The sequence below is a fragment of the Rana temporaria genome, chromosome 3 (genome assembly GCF_905171775.1).
Source record: "Rana temporaria chromosome 3, aRanTem1.1, whole genome shotgun sequence".
NCBI classification, from domain to species: Eukaryota; Metazoa; Chordata; class Amphibia; order Anura; family Ranidae; genus Rana; species Rana temporaria.
This window is the reverse complement of record NC_053491.1, coordinates 37,755,385-37,772,884: the sequence shown is the minus strand read 5'-3', so window position 1 is coordinate 37,772,884 and position 17,500 is coordinate 37,755,385. Positions and strand designations below refer to the sequence as shown.

General features: G+C 46.6%; 1 protein-coding gene across 1 annotated transcript in view; it reads left to right on the top strand.

The window, feature by feature from the left end:
• The window catches only part of MFGE8 (milk fat globule EGF and factor V/VIII domain containing), a 141,773-nt gene that overhangs the window by 91,432 nt on the left and 32,841 nt on the right, over window positions 1–17,500 (top strand). Inside the window, exons 6-7 of the mRNA XM_040342406.1 lie at window positions 977–1,132; window positions 2,704–2,848. Coding sequence (XP_040198340.1) covers window positions 977–1,132; window positions 2,704–2,848 — 301 coding nt within the window. The remainder of the gene's footprint in view (window positions 1–976; window positions 1,133–2,703; window positions 2,849–17,500) is intronic.

The window sequence follows — 17,500 nt, the reverse complement described above, 5'->3', positions numbered from 1 at the left end:
CAGTTGTGCCGGCGTGGTTGTGAGCAGGCGCAGGGGGGTGCTGTGCATGCGTCCACGTCACGGCGCATGCGCAGTTCATGATACTTACCTGTCTGGCGCTCGGCCCATCATTTGCATGGGGTCACGCCTCATTTGCATGGGTTCACGCCCACTTCCACCTACGCCGGCGTGCGCCTTCGAAACCCACGCTGGCGCAGCGTTGGGAGCACTGGCTTGCTGAATGCAATGCTTGCTTCTCCGCGCTACTTTGGCGTAGCGTACAGTGTTTGCTCTACGGCGACGTAATGTGCGCCTTGCTCTCTGTGAATCTGGGCCTGTGTCTTCATGCTGTTATGGGAGGCGGATCTTCCATCAATCAAGATGTGACATCCCACCCACTGTGTTCTTTTTTTAGTTACTGAGCATGGAGGAGGGGGGAGGGACTGGGCTGTCATTTAGGATCTGTATACACGCCCTCACGCCCACGGTGATCTGCCATTTTTAGCGGGATTGCGCCACACAGATCAGACATTTTTGACACTTTTTTAGGATCAGTGACATTTATACAGCGATCAGTGCTATAAAAGCACTGATTACTGTATAAATGACACTGGCAGGGAAGGGGTTGGCACTAAGGGCGATCAAGGGTTAAATGTTCCCTTAGGAGGTGTTTTTAACTGTGGGGGGGAGTGGACTGACTGGGAGTAGAGGGAGATCGCTGTTCCTGATCACTAGGAACAGACAATCTCACTCTACCCCCCTGGCAGAACGGAGATCTCTCTGTTTGCACTGGCAGGCCCCCGTTCTGCCTCTCTGTGGAGCGTTCGCCAGTGGCCAGCGGGCATCGAGTGTCTGCCGGACACTGGTTTGGACCAGTAAAACAAAAATGGTGATCCTAGCACAGGGGTGTTGTTGGGGGCACTGAAGCTTGTGTGCCTACAGACTGGAGTGATTGTGAACTGTGCCGTGTGACACTTATGTCTTCTTTTCTATGCAGGTGAATCTGTTGAGGCAACTCAAAGTGTCTGGAATCATCACCCAGGGAGCCAGCCGGATGGGGAAGGCCGAGTACATGAAAGAATTTAAAGTGGAGTACAGTGTTAATGGACAGGATTTCACCTTCTACAAGAGTGTGGGTCAGGATAAAGTCCAGGTAGGAGCTGAGAGGCGCTTTGACTGACTGGTGTATTCCTAATGATCTAAAAATGCAGTGTATATATCAATGATTGGGAATCTGCATCCAAAGCCGATAATATACACAGCTGACATAACCTTGGGACACGTCATGGTCACATTTGCAAAAAAAATCTGCATTCTAATTATCCTTTCCTAAAACACAGCCGCCCTTTAGGGTTCATGTACACGGGACGTTTTCCAACCTCTCCTGAATGATTTAAAGCGGAGTTCCACACAATTTTATAACTTGGCATGAAAAGCATTCTTGCAGCATAATCATTGTGCAATGGAAATTACTACCGTATTTATCGGCGTATAACACGCACCCTAACTTTAAGAGGGAAGTTTCAGGAAAAAAACTTTCGTATAACACGCAGGCACAGTTTACCCTGTTATTTTCAGGGTAAAAAAGTGAGTGTTATACACCAATAAATACAGTATATATATTTTTTTCTCCTAAAGGTTACCCGGATAGTCCAGTTTACAATGCAGTTTCCTGTCTCTGCCACCCACAGATATTATTATTATTATTATTATTATTATTACTGTATTTTCCGGCGTATAAGACGACCTTTTGCATGTAAAATAATGCCCCAAAAGTCGGGGGTCGTCTTATACGCCGGGTACCTGTGGTCAGACGGCGGCCATCCATGATTCAAAAGCCGCGCCTCCTCCTCCAGGCTGTTCCGTGATGGGCGGAACACTCGTTTTCCCAGTAAAGCCTCTGTTCAGTGTTCCGCCGATCACTGATGCCCTCTCCTCCTCACCCTCGGCCTCGGACAAGAGGACATCCGTGATAGGCGGAACACTGAACAGAGGCTCTGCTGGGAAAACGATTGTTCCGCCTATCACGGAACAACCTGAGGAGGGGGCGCGGCTTTTGAATTATTGGTGTCGGTGGGAGGAATAGTGCCCCCTCATTGGTGTCGGTGGGAGGAATAGTGCCCCCTCATTGGTGTCGGTGGGAGGAATAGTGTCCCCTCATTGATGTCGGTGGGAGGAATAGTGGCCCCTCATTGGTGTCGGTGGGAGGAATAGTGCCCCCTCATTGTAGTCGGTGGGAGGAATAGTGCCCCCTCATTGTAGTCGGTGGGAGGAATAGTGCCCCCTCATTGTAGTCGGTGAGAGGAATAGTGCCCCCTCATTGTAGTCGGTGGGAGTAATAGCGCCCCCTCATTGGTGTCGGTGGGAGGAATAGCGCCCCCTCATTGGTGTCTGTGGGAGGAATAGTGCCCCCTCATTGGTGTCGGTTGGAGGAATAGTGCCCCCTCATTGGTGTCGGTAGGAGTTTCAGTCCGTTCCAGTGACAAGGGTCAAATAAAGAGGGTGAGTTTACCTAGAAGGCACTCGGGGAACATAAAGTAAGAGGTTCTAATGCCTCTTGGCAAAACGGAGAAAACAATTTGGGCCTTTTAGATGTAGTTTAGGTCATTTTTAAGTTTCCTTTATCTGTTGGCAGCAGCTGTATGTTCTGATCTGTCTTTGTTTTTTAATAGTTTTTAAATATCACTACAGACCGACTCTAAAATACAAATTTTTTCCTTTCAGATCTTCAATGGAAATAGAGACAATGAGGGTCGAAAAGCCAATATCTTCAGTCCTCCCATCACTGCCCAGTACATTCGTGTGTACCCCATGGCTTGTCACAGAGCTTGCACTCTACGGTTTGAGCTCTTCGGCTGTGAAATGAGTGGTAATATATTTATTTTCATTATAATAATAATCATTGCTTTGCAATAATTTGCTATCACGCAACACTTTCACCGCAATGCTCTTATGGTAATAAAATCGGTCTAATCCCCAGAGCACCTTGTAGCAGTCGCCGCGCTGTGCCCAGCCTCATGTCCTTTTGCTTTAACGTGTTTTTAGCAATTTTATTATTTCTTTGAAACATGGGAAAGTATACACGCTAGGTTATCATCTGCTTAAAGTATTACTAAACCCACTACAGTAAAATCAATCTATATATGCATATTGTTATACTCACTGTGGAACCTAAGGACTTAATCCCCTACAATGTGTAACAAGGCCATTTGGTCCTGTTTTCTTTGATCCTCCCCTTCTTGCACAGTCCCCAATCCATCTCCTGATAGAACAGAGTTTTCCAAGTAAAATACAATATTTCATATTTTAACGAGACTGAAAAAAGAAAAATATTTTAAATTTAAATGTTATTCTTTATCATATAAAAGATAAAACTAAAAAATGTATACACCCACAATTAAAGTGTTGCTAAACCCTGGACCCTGCATTCACTATATCTATACATTTTCATTCTCCTCTGACTATCAGTCCATACTTCGGCAGTTTAGACAGGAGCCAATTATCCTACCAGCATGTCTTTGGCGTGTGGGAGGAAACCTAGACCAGCACATGGAGAACATGCAAACTCCATGTGGGTCGTGTGCTGGTTGTGATTTGAGGACCCCCATTGCTGCAAGCCTGGAGAGCTAACCACTACTACACTGTGCTTGTAATATTAATTTGATTTTAGTACTATTACTCCAATGTCATACTACATGACACCATATTTTGTATTGAGTTGGGGCCCCACTATGCACTGTAAATTAAAGCAGTATTAACCACCTATGGACCCCTTCACGCCGATATAGGTCGGCAGAATGGGGGTCGTGCGCGTGCGCCGCCGGCGTGTGCACGCGACCCGGTCCGAAGCTCTGTGGCCGCGGGACTCGCGGACCAGATCGCCGCTGGAGTCCCACGATCAGTCCCCGGAGCTGAAGAACAGGGAGAGCTGTGTGTAAACACAGCTTCCCCGTTCTTTACTGTGGCGGCGTCATTGATCGTGTGTTCCCTTTTATAGGGAAACACAATCAATGACGTCACACCTACAGCCACACCCCCCTACAGTTAGAAACAGAGATGAGGTCACACTTGACCCCTTCAGCGCCCCCTTGTGGTTAACTCCCAAACTGCAATTGTCATTTTCACAGTAAAAAATGCATTTTTAATGCATGTTTTGCTGTGAAAATGACAATGGTCCCAAAAATGTGTCGAATTTGTCCGCCATAATGTTGCAGTCATGAAAAAAATCGCTGATCGCCGCCATTAGTAGTAAAAAATAAATAACTAATAAAAATGCAATAAAACTATCCCCTATTTTGTAAACGCTAGAAATTTTGCGCAAACCAATCGATAAACGCTTGATGCGATTTTTATTTTTATTTATTTTTTTAAACAAAAATAGGGAACTGAGGGAATTTTTCTGATAGATAGATAGATAGATAGATAGATAGATAGATAGATAGATAGATAGATAGATAATGAATAGATAGATAGATAGATAGATAGATAGATAGAGATATTTTTGGGGGATATTTATTAAAGCAAAAAGTAAAAAATATTGCATTTTTTTTTCAAAATTGTCGCTCTTTTTGTTTATAGCGCAAAAAATAAAAACCGCAGAGGTGATCAAATACCACCAAAAGAAAGCTCTATTTGTGGGGGAAAAAAAGGACGCCTATTTTGTTTGGGAGCCACGTCGCACGACCGCGCAATTGTCAGTTAAAGTGGCACAGTGCCGAATCGCAAAAACTGGCCAGGTCCTTTTAGCTGCCTAAAGGTCCGGGTCTTAAGTGGTTAAACCCAAATGCAAACATTTATTATATTGGACCAATGTAGCAATGTAAAAATTGCCATACTTGGAAATCGGCTTTAAAGGGTTTGTAAAATCTCCAGGATTTTCACCTTTTACCTGAGCCCATCCATTTCAGCGATGTTCACGAGCCAGTGACTCAGCTTCTGTCTGTCCTCATTGGATAGATTGGTAGCAGCGGGGACCATTGGCTTACACTGCTGTCAATCAAATCCAGTGACACGTGGGGGGGGTGGCAAGTGTGTGTTGATGGATGCAGCAGCGGGACTCAGGAGTGCGCCCGCATGGGTGCCCCCAGTGAAAGCGGCTCTTTGTGGGGGCACCCGATGAAGAGGTGGAGTCTGGAGTGCTGCCGGAGCACCCCAGAAGAAGAGGATCAAGGCTGCTCTGTGCAAAACCCTTGCACAGAGCAGGTAAGTATAACATGTTTGTTATTAAAAAATAAATAAATATATTTTTTTAAATAACCTTTTACAATCACTTTAAATTTATGTATCTTGTTGGTAAGGTCCTTGTCTTATTTATCTGCCCAATATTTGTGGAAGGATAACATGGGGGGGCCTAGAACAGGAAGAATTTAAGAGGGACATAGGCTGTCCCTCGTTTTTATTATTTTTCCCACATATGGGTATTTTTATTTCTTTTTATATACCCAAAAGAGAGAAATGGAGGTTGATTTACGTAATGCGAAGTTCCAGTTCCCCAATTATTATTTTTTTTGTAAATACACCGCCGTAATGGTGTTCAGTTCAAGTGCAACATTTTAGATCCTGTGATTAATGTCCTCGCTTTAGTTTGTTTAAATCTTTTAAAACTGACTAGATCTCGGAAGCAGGCAGGTTCCATCTCTACTGTGGGCATCTGAAACCCTCTTGTCTAAATTTCCAGGATTCAGCGCCACTGGCTACCCAGCATGCAGCAGTAACTCCTGCGCAGTAATGCCACTGCGCGGCGCTCATTCCTGACAGGTTGCCATAGTGATGGCCGCGGCGTCGGATGAAGTTCCCACCTCTTTGCTATAGTAACCTGTCAGGGAGAGGACATTGCGGAAGGGAATAACACAAGATTTCATCACTAGGCGGTTCCCTTTGTCTCCTGGGATAGATGGGCGTGATCCATCCATGCTGAGTCCCTGCGAATTACCTAGTGATAAAATTACCTAGGCAACCGCAGCTGGAAGTGCTGAAAAACATACAAAGAAATTTTTTTTTACAAAGAAAATAAATACATTTATTGCCATGTATTATAGCATTCAAGATGGGCATGACAGTAATTAGACTTTTAAAAAACAGGTGGAACTTCGCTTTAAATGCAAATAGACTGTTGCCCCAAAACTTAAAGCGGAGGTCCGGTAAAAAAAAAAAAATTAAAAGTCAGCAGCTGCTGACTTTTAATAAGGACACTTACCTGTCCTTGTCGCCAGCGATGTCCGCCCCCGCTGAGGCCGATCCTCGATCCTGGCAGCTCCAGGCGCCGCCATCCACAGTAAGGGAAACAGGCAGTGAAGCCGCGTGGCTTCACTGCCCGTTTCCGACTGCGAATGCGGGAGCAGCGCAGCACTTTGTGAATGGGCCGACTGGTTTCTGGGATACACACAGTTCCCAGAATGCAGCGCGCCCCATTCACAAGAAGAAACCGAGTGTAGGAGGAGGAAGAATATCCCCCGCGGAGGATGAAGAGGCAGATTCGGGACTTCCGCATAGCAACAGCTATTTCGGGTAAGTAAAAAAAAAAAAATTATTTTATTTTTGGAGGAAATATTTTTTTCAGGGTGAAACTCCACTTTAATAAATGAGGGGAAGCTCTGCTGACTTCCATCACCCAATCATGTGCCAGCAAAATTCAGCGTTTTTTTGTTTTTTTTAACGCCCTTGCATGTGATTGGGTATTTTTTGTAAAGTGAAGCATCGCCTTATTTACTAAACTCTGGAGCAACTGCATTTGCATAATGCACCGTTTTCCTTTAGTATATCAACCCCATAGACTCTGCATGTGTGAGCTGTCTGCAGTAAAAGGCATCTGCCCCCCTGATTTACTACTTTATTTTAAAGTGTTTTTTCAATAGAATGCATACCCCCCCCCCCCCCACCAATCCACAATCTGTTATATGTATTTGAAACCAAACACTGACAATGATTCCGCAACATGAAACCTGAGACTTTTTCCTTTTGATGTTCTCTTGTTATTATTTCTTGCATCAGTGTCTCCATCTAATGGCACAGAATGTAATTGCACGGCATTATTCGTTAATCAGAAGCATATGCAGGGGGTAGTGATCCAGCTGGCGGAGTCGGTGTGATGATCTGTTATGTGGAATATTGAGAAATCACACACTGCTATGTTTACTAAACAATAAAATGATTCACAGAGGCGTTGGTTTAATTGGATGTAATTATGTTGTATTATGAAGCTTATAAAATATTAAAGTTTTTAGTTAAACTTTATCAGCACAAGGGACAGTACTTGCATTGAATGAGAAGCATCCCTTGTGTCGGTGAGTGCTCTCTCCCCCTACCCCTGCAGCTTTAATCTTCAGGTGCTGCGGGGGTTAATATGAGCCCCTGGACCTGTCGCAGGCACTTGAGTGCCGACTATGCCCATCCCTTTCTGCCCCCCCCCTCCTCCATTCATAGAAGCTGTACTATAGTTTTCAGCATTAAAGTTAAAGCAGAACTTCACCCAAAAGGGGAAGTACCGCTCTTCCTCCTCCTTCCCCCTTCTCTGCCATATTTAGAATATTTTGGGGGAGGCGGCCCGTACCTAGTTTTGACAGGTGCCCGCTCCCACTTCAGATGTTTGGCTCCCTGCCTTAAATTTTCTGGGACACATCACAAGTCCCAGAAGGCTGCAGGCCATTCCCAGGGCGCAGCGTGCGCATGCACATGCACAGCGGGAAGCCGGCTGTAAAGCCACAAGGAGTCCACAGTTAACATGCCGATTTTGGGGACCCGGAAGACCATCAAACAACGGACCCGGGGAAGGATGGCACTGGGTCCTTGTACTGGTAAGTGTCTGTTAATTAAAAGTCAGCAGCTACAGGTTTTGTATCTGCTGACTTTAAATTTTTGCAGAATTGACTAAAGCTCCTCTTTAAAGCGGTAGTTCACCCTCCTTCACCTCATTATTCCATTACTTTCGGCATCGTAGCGCGAGCTACGGTATGCCGGTCTTAAATTTTTAATCCCCGTACTCACTGTGCTATCGATGATTGAAGAATCCGACTCCCGCGGGGAATGGGCGTGCCTATGGAGAGGGAGGATGATTGACGGCCGGCTCTGGCACGTCACGCTCCCCGAAGACAGCCGGAGTAGGTCTCGGCTATTCACAGCGCCTGCGCACAGGCTATGCGCAGGCGCCGTGAATAGCCAAGCCTATTTCGGCTATTTCCGGAGAAGCGTGACGTGCCAGGGCCGGCCGTCAATCACCTTCTCTCACCATAGGAACGCCCATTCCCCGGATTCTTCAATCATCGATAGCACAGTGAGTACGGGGATTAAAAATTTAGGACCGGCATACCGTAGCTCGCGCTACGATGCCGAAAGTAATGGTCTAATAAAAAAAAACATTTTTTTTTTTTTTAACAGGGTGAACCCCCGCTTTAAAAAGTGCTTAGTGAATGGAGGTCAACCTTTCATTTAGCTGTCATTTCTCCATTCATAAAGCACTTTTTATAGTGGGAACCACTCGTATGGCTTTGAGAGGAGGACAGCCGGATGGATGAAAAGGTCAATCTCTTCCATTCATAGAACTCTTTTCATTGAGGGAAGCTATATCAAGGTTTATATGAATGGAGAGGGGGGGGGGGTGTTAAAAGGGTGGGAATAGTCTGCATTCTTGATGAGTGCCTATGACAGGTCCATTAACCCTGCAGCACTGGAAAATGACCACTGCAGGGGGAAGGAGGGTGGGGGCGGAGAGACCGAAGGTTTCAAATAAGAGGGCAGTCAGCACAAGGGACACTTTTCTCATTCAGTGTAAGTACTCTCCCTTGTGCTCATTTTTATTTATTTTTTTAACAATGTCATTAGACTTTGACTTCGTGTTTATTAATGTGATTGTAAAGTCTATTTTTTTTTTTTTTTAAATATCAAACCTATTATACTTGCCTGCTCTGTGTAATGGTTTTGCACAGGGCATCCCTGATCCCCTTCTTCTTGGGTCCCTCTGCGCTGCTCCTGGCTCCTCCCTTCTGCCTCCACAGCAAGCAACTTGCTGTGGGGGCAGCCGAGCTGCAGCTCAGTGTGTCCATTCAGACACAAAGCTGCCATTCGTCCCCATCCCCTCTTGATTGGCTAACTAACTTGACAGCAGCGGGAGCGAATGCTGTGTCTCAGTCAATCAGGAGGGAGAGTCCCGGACAGCCAAAGGACATCACTGGATAGAAATGGGGCTCAGGTGGGTATTAGGGGGGCTGCTACACACAGAAAGCTTTTTATCTTAACCACCTCTGGACTGCCTTCTGCTTATTTACTGTGGCAAGGCAGACCAGCTGCGCAAAACGACGTACCTGCATGTCGCTTCGTGCAGTAGCCTCTGGGGGCGGGTACAATTGTCAGTTAAAGTAATGCAGTGCCATATAGCAAACAATGGCCTGGTCATGAAGGGGGTAAAACCTTTTGGGGTCGAAGTGGTTAATGCATAAACTGCATTAAGATAGAAAAACATGACATGCTGGTAGGTAAATTGGATCTTGTCCAAATTGGCCCAGTATATATATGTATATCTGTGTGTCCCAAGCGTGTCACGATCCTACGGGGTAAAATGACCGCACCAGCCAAGCTGACACTGGCTGGAAAAAGCGCCCAGAGGTGATTCAGTTCGCATGTGTAGCGCTATACAAGTCATTCATTCATTCAAAAACCTTCTGCTTTTACAACTCCTTTAGATACATATTGAAATTGAGTTATCAGTGAACAATATTGATGGTATCTTCTACTGTAGTGAAAGCCTTCCATTTCCTTTTAAAGGGGTTTTCAACTTGGTTCTCTTGGGAAAACAAATTTTAGTTACAAATGTAGTAAAGTCTTTTAAAATATTTTAATTATTTTAATTAAGAGTTATTCAATTCCATGAACAAACATGCAATATATTGCAGTTTGCCAGTCTTTGGATGAGGTGGTTGCATTGAGTTTTAATTATCAGGCTAAGAACATTTTTCAGCAAGTACAGAACATTCCTGTTTCCGAAAACACAGAGTCCTTGTCGCCTCTTGCGAATTGAACTTCCTATATCAATGTTATCTTCCTTCCAAGCGTTCTGAAAAATACTAATTCCCTCACCACCATGTAATGGACATGAATAGAGGAAGACGTGTTTGTAGTTCTGTCCCAGTATGGTAAGCACCTCTCTCCTTATAGAAACGGTGGCGCGGATTCACATACCTTGGCGCATAGTTATGCCGGCGTATCGAATATACGCTACGCCGACGTAGCGCAGAGCGGCGAGCACAGTATTCACAAAGCACTTGCTCCCTAATCTACGCTGGGTTCCCTCGGCGTAACTCGTCGTAAGTGGCAGTGGGCGTGAGCCATGCTAAAGAGGCGTGACCCCATGTAAATGATGGGCCAAACGTCATAAAGATACGAATAACGTACAGCGCATGCGTCGTCCCGTGGACGCAACCCAGTGCGCATGTGCATAATCACGTCGAAACTACTCCCTAAGATACGACGGATCGCAACTACGTTCGTGAATCGGCGTATCTCACTCATTTGCATATTTGAATCGTAAATCAATGGGAGCGCCCCTTGCGGCCAGCGTAAATATGCGCCCACGATACAGCGGCGTAGGAAACTTACGTTGGTCGGATGAAGCCTATTTTCAGGCGTATCTTGCTTTCAAAGTCAGGCGCATAGATACGACGGTGCATATGTGCACTTACGCGGCCTATCTCGAGATACGTCGTGCTAAGTGCTACGTGAATCCGGGCCAGTGGAGTGAGTGCGCACAGATATGTAAGGATAGCAAGTGTGCTTTGCTCAGGATTACCAGGTATAAATCAAGGAAAAGCCCGGACAAAGGAAAGTGATGTATTTACCACATCTTAGTGCTAGTAATCAGCAATATAAGACAATTTTGTGCTTGAGTTTAGATGTAACAAAGGGTTAATAATAGGGTTGCACCCATACTGAACATTTGCATGAGTACTTGTACTCGTGCAAATGCTCCGATGCTTGATACCTGGGAAGTCGGGGATGATCGGTGCGGCGGTGGGGGCAATTACAAGCACCGATCTTCCTTTATAGATTTCGATAAAGATGCTGACAGCTGCTTCTCCTCCTCTCCCTCCCACCGCTTTTAGCTGCTTCATTGAAATCTATACAGGGAGATCGGTGCTTGTAATTGCCCCCACTGCCACAGCGATCATCCCTGACTGTCCTCCATGTCCCCCTCTGTGTGCTCTTCTGTTCCCCCTGTCCCGGATCTGTCAGGATGGAGAGCGGAGGAAGGAGCCAGTAAATATGTGATTTACCGGCTCATTCCTTTTCTGAATGTACAGAGTCAGTGATCCCTGACTGTCCATTCATAACTGAGCATTGTAAACTGTGTTTACGATGTCTGTTTATGAATGGAGAGGAGCCTCTGTCTCCTCTCCATTCATTGTCAGTGCAGCTGAGGCTGCTGAGAAAGGGACTGGGTCCTCGGTCCCTTTCTCTGTCTCAAAGGGGAGATGTAAGGGGTCTGTTTAGACCCTTGATATCTCACCAAAGCCAACTCCCAACAGGGCTAATAAAAAAATAATAATAATAATAAAAAAAGTATTTAAAAGGTAAAACTGTTTAAAAAAAACACTGACACTGTCCACTCCCAGACTACCTCCGCCCCACCCAAAAAAAATAGATAAAAAATAAAGTATTGTAAAAAAAAATTATATGTGTGTGTATGTATATGTAGGAAAATAAAAACAAAAAACTACTGGCACAGTGCGCTGTCACATGACAAAAAAAAAAGTATCAGTATCGTACTTGTACTCGGTCTTAAAAAATTGATATCGGTGCAACCCTAGTTAACAATATGACTGTGAGCAGCATTTTACATTTATAAGGTTGCTGAAGCTCACATTGTGTGAAGATCAAAGGACAAGGGGAGTGTTCAAACATTTCTTAAAGCGGGGGTTCACCCTATCGACGGGAAAAAAAATAATTTTTTTTCTTTTACCTTTAAATCAGGCATTGTAGCGCGAGCTACAGTATGCCTGTCCCGAATTTTTTCCCCCCATACTCACCTTGTAGTCGTCCATCGAAGATACCGGGGAATGGGCGTGCCTCTGGAGACGGAGGATGATTGACGGCCGGCTCTGGCGCGTCACGCTTCTCCGGAAATAGCCGAAATAGGCTTGGTCTTCACGACGCGTGCGCATAGCCTGTGCGCACGCGCCGTGAAGAGCCGAGACCTACTCCGGCTGTCTTCGGGGAGAGTGACGTGCCAGGGCCGGCCGTCAATCATCCTCCCTCTCCATAGGCACGCCCATTCCCCGCGGGAGCCGAAATCTACGATGGACGACTACGAGGTGAGTACGGGGTTAAAAAAATCGGGACAGGCATACTGTAGCTCGCGCTACAATGCCTGTCTCGATGGTAAAATCAAGTACGAGAGGGTGAACTACCGCTTTAAGTCTTCTTTTAAGTAAATTTTTAACCTTCGATATACCGTGTAGTGTTCATATCAGAAGTCTTATTTAAAGTACAACTAAAGGCAAAACCTCTCTATCTGTCCTGTTTACCGTTATCATTGAAAGTAAAAGAAAATCCCAAATTTTGGGTTGTTCCCAGAAAAGCAATTCTGGTGACCTGTGGGGTCCCCAAGAGATTCCCCTAATTTGCAGGGATTTCGACTCACTTCCTGTTTCCGCTATGGGACAGGAAGTGAAGGGAAATATCTCCAATGGGACACAGAGGCCAACAAAAAAAACTGGCAGAGGTTATAACCCTCTCTTACTCTAGTCAAAATCATTACAAAAATAAAGTTGTGCCTATAGTTCTACTTTAATTACCAAAGCTCTTGGAAAACTAAAATACCTACTGTGCAGTGGAGCTGCAAGGGTTAACAGCCCATTTATGTCTAGGGGATTGGGTAAAGCAGTGTTACCTACCTGATCCTCTGCTTCTGCCAGCTGCCCTGCAAAGACATTTACTTTGCTTTTAAATGTATTTTGTACCCTTTTTGGACATGTGTATCAAAGTCTAGGCTAACTAACTACTGTGAATGCTGACAAACTTTAGGAAGCTAACAAAGTTTTCTTTATCGTACATCACGGGACACAGAGCGGCATTCATTACTATATGGGTTATATGGAGTACCTTCAGGTGTAGACACTGGCAATCTCAAACAGGAAATGCCCCTCCCTATATAACCCCCTCCCATAGGAGGAGTACCTCAGTTTTTCCGCCAGTGTCTTAGGTGTTAGTCATGGTTTAGCTTGCCTCCACATCCTTGGGATTAGGTGAGCTAACCGGTTCTGTCCAAAAAAGCCTCAGCGCTAAAGTGGTCAGTAACCGGACCCCAAACCCTTGGGGTATAGCCCATAATGCTTTTCTTTTTAGAGAGCTGGACCCTGGGCCCAGAACTTAGAAACCTTTGGGTGCCTAATGTTTCTGTTGCCAGAGTGCTATATGGGCCCAGGACAGTGGATCCTTCATAGGAACCCAGGGCCTGAAGGTCTAGACATCCCCACCGAGATGGGGGAAGATTGGGCCTCTTGCTTGGCAAAGTCCTGCGGCATGGAGCAGGTAAGTGAGGGGAAAACTTGCGGAACTTGGTTCTTAGCAGGTTTTTTCTGGGGGGTCACAGGGGACATGCCTAAAGTTATGCACTGCATCTGGCAAACTAGTCACATATCATAAAGATAGGATGGCTCTATATGTATTATTCCCCATAAGATGTGACCTCCCTTGTAGTGTTGGAAAAGCATTGAGTGGGGCCTGTGTGATATAAAAGTATATGTGTGTGTCAGAGAGCTGTGCTTACCTGCAAGCCTCCAGGCGATGCTCCATTCAGTCTTCCTCCTCACGGCCTGCAAAGCAGGCAAAACGCTGACCTCCTCATGGTTCCAGGCTGCAGGCTGCAGTTTGCTGGAGCAGAGAGGTCCCTTCCTCCCAACCCCACCCCCCCCCTGTCGGGAGGGGCATTTCCTGTTTGAGATTGCTGGGGGGGAAGGGCGGGTCAGTGGCTTAAGGAAGGGGCGGCCCTTCCTTGTTTGTTCCATATAGCTCATTCAATACTTTGGAACTGAGGAGGAAAGACCAGAACGGCAAGCACGGGGCGCCGAGGACACACAGTGGCCAGAAAGAATATTGCAGTCTTCAGAAAGACTGTTTTCAAGCCTAGGAATAGGCTGTTTCTTTTCCATCTCATAGTTTTTCTTGCAATACTACTCAGGGGGACAGAATGTTTTTTCTTTCCTAGATTTGAAAAAAAAAAAAAAAAAAAAAAAAGTGTCATCTAGGGGAGAGGAAGCATTTTTTTATCCCCCAAACAGGTGTTTGGGCATTTAACTATTTATAAGTCCCAGGTACCAATAAGTAGCAGGTGTACCTCGGTATTGTACCATGGCATCAAAAAACAAGGGTACAAGAGGTGGGGATTCCCCCAGAGAGTCTGAGGTCTCGGACAAAGCTATGCCGCTGCTTTCCCCACAGGGAGCCTTGGGGCCATCGGGATCTGGGGCTGGAGCTGACGCGGGTCAGTCCAACCCTAAGATGGTCACGGAGGAGGTATTACTCACCTCTTTAAAAGAGATGCAGAAAAGCATGGGTAAAATGATAGCCGCAGCTATGCGGGGCAGTAAGCGGAATAGATCTCCGTCGCCCGAGCGCGGACCCTCAGAAGAGGAGGTCCTTTCCTCAGGGGAATTGGACGACCTCTTGGACAAGGACCAAGTAGGTTCAGGGATCGAGGATCCGGATACAGAGGAGTCTGGGGCAGTCTCCCTGAGGGAGAGCTGGTGGATTCAAGGATTGTCGGACTTGGTCCATAGGGCATTCAACTTGCCAGTACCAGATCTCCAGGTATCGACGGTTTCAGCTTTGGGCTCACTGAGGGCGCCTCAAAGCAATGCTGTGTTTCCGATCCATCCTCTATTAGAGGGAGTTTTGTTCCAAGATTGGAACAAGCCAGATAAGATCTTCTTACCACCTAAGAAGTTCTCTGTCCTATATCCTATGGAAGAAAAATTTTCCAAAAGATGGGCTACTCCTGCAGTGGACGCAGCCATCTCATGTGTTAACAAATCGTTAACATGCCCTGTAGAAAACATACAGGTGTTCAAGGATCCAGTTGATAAGCGCTTGGAAGCACTACTTAAGAACTCCTTCACTACTGCAGGGGCAGTAGTACAGCCAGCTGTGGCTGCGATTGGGGTCGCTCAAGCATTATCGGATCAATTTAAGCAGATGCTTAAACTTATTCCTGCCCAGCAGGCAGAAGAATTTTCGGATGTCCCTAAGGCCATATGTTTTACGGTAGACGCAATCAAGGATTCTATCCAGCAAGCGTCACGTTTATCGTTATCCCTTATCCATATGAGAAGACTCTTATGGTTAAAAAGCTGGGAGGCTGAGCCCCCATGCAAGAAGCTCCTGGTAGGGTTCCCCTTCCATGGAGGACGACTCTTCGGAGAAGACCTAGATAAATACATTCAGACCATTTCAAACGGCAAGAGTACTCTCTTGCCAACTAAGAAGAAGGTTCAGGGGCCTGCGTTTAAACGACAGTATTCCCCTGGGCAGGGGCCCTCTAATGCCAAGCAGTATCGACGGCCTCCTGCAAAAGCAAACTTCGGCTTCAACAGCAAATCACAAGGACAGGCTGTTAGAGGCAAAAGGCAGTGGTTTCGCAAACCAGCAAAACCAGCCCCCAAGCCAACCTTATGAAGGGGCGCCCCCACCCACGAAGGTGGGGGGAAGGCTGCGACTCTTTTCAGAGATTTGGGAAGCCAGCATTCCCGACGAGTGGGTACGGTCTTCCGTGGCCACAGGCTACAAATTAGATTTCCTAAGGTTTCCTCCTCCTCATTTCCAGAAGTCGAGGATTCCAAACGATCCGGAAAAGGGAGCCGCATTAAGATCGGCATTAGATCATCTACTTTCCCAGGAAGTAATAGTAGAGGTACCAGTCCTGGAACAGGGGCTGGGTTTCTACTCCAACCTATTCATCATCCCAAAATCCAATGGAGATGTCAGGCCAATTTTGGACCTAAAGATGGTAAATGCATATCTAAAGATCCGCTCATTTCGGATGGAATCCGTGCGGTCAGCAGCTGCCACACTCCAGAAGGACGACTTCATGGCGTCCATAGACATAAAGGATGCCTACCTTCATGTTCCAATTTATCAGCCACATCAAAGATATCTACGCTTCATGGTGGCTTCGCGTCACTTCCAATTCGTGGCGCTTCCCTTCGGGTTGGCTACGGCCCCCCGGGTGTTCACGAAGGTCCTAGCTCCGATCCTAGCCAAGCTAAGGATCCAAGGGGTCACGATCCTAGCATACCTGGACGACCTCCTAGTCATAGACCACTCGTCTCCCGGCTTGGAGCGAGCAGTGGCCCTCACGGTCCAATACCTCGAGAGGTTCGGCTGGGTCCTAAATCGAGAAAAGTCAGCTTTCCAGCCCACAAGGCAGTTGGAATATCTCGGCATGAGATTAGACACAGAACAACAAGGAGTGTTCCTACCTCTGAGGAAGGTAAAAGCCATCAAGGAATTAATCCTACTGGTTCTAAGCACTCGCATCCTACAGGCAGCCATCCTGTCAGCATGGAGCAGAAGGCCACAGGCCTTGGATATCCCGTTGCCGCTCTTATCAAGAGTCCGACAAAGTCTGTGTTGGTGGTTAGACCCTCAGAATCTACTGAAGGGGAAGTCTTTCAGCCCAGTGGCTTGGAAGATAGTGACCACAGATGCCAGCCTGACGGGCTGGGGAGCAATTTTGGATGGTTGCACTCGCCAAGGTACTTGGGCAAAGCCAGAGAAGCAGTTGCCCATCAACATCTTGGAGCTCAGAGCTGCTCGACTAGCCCTCAGGGCTTGGACGTCAAAATTGCAGGGGTTCCCGGTGAGAATTCAATCAGACAATGCCACGGCCGTGGCATACATAAATCACCAAGGGGGAACCAGGAGTCAAGCCGCTCAGAGAGAGGTGAGCTTGATTCTCCTATGGGCAGAGGCGCATGTGCCCTGCATATCGGCAATATTCATTCCAGGAGTGGACAACTTTCAGGCGGACTTCTTAAGCCGCCAGACTCTATGGCCGGGGGAATGGTCTCTGCATCCACAAGTCTTTCAAGCACTCTGCCAAAGATGGGGAGTGCCGGACGTGGATATCATGGCATCGAGACTCAACAAGAAACTAGACAGGTTCATATCCCGCTCAAGGGATCCGATGGCCTGCGGAACCGATGCGTTGGTTTGCCCTTGGCATCAGTTCAAACTTCTTTATGCGTTTCCCCCGCTCCAGTTACTACCCCGCCTGCTGCGCAGGATCCGGGTGGAACACATACCAGTCATCCTGGTAGCTCCAGCATGGCCCAGAAGGGCATGGTACTCACTCATCCTAAAGATGGTAGTGGGAGACCCTTGGACTCTTCCTCTACGGCCAGACCTGCTATCGCAAGGTCCGATCCTCCACCCTGCCTTACGGCATCTAAATTTGACGGCCTGGAAGCTGAATCCCTGATTCTCAGGGGTAGAGGTCTGTCTCAGAAAGTAGTCTCTACCCTATTTAGAGCCAGGA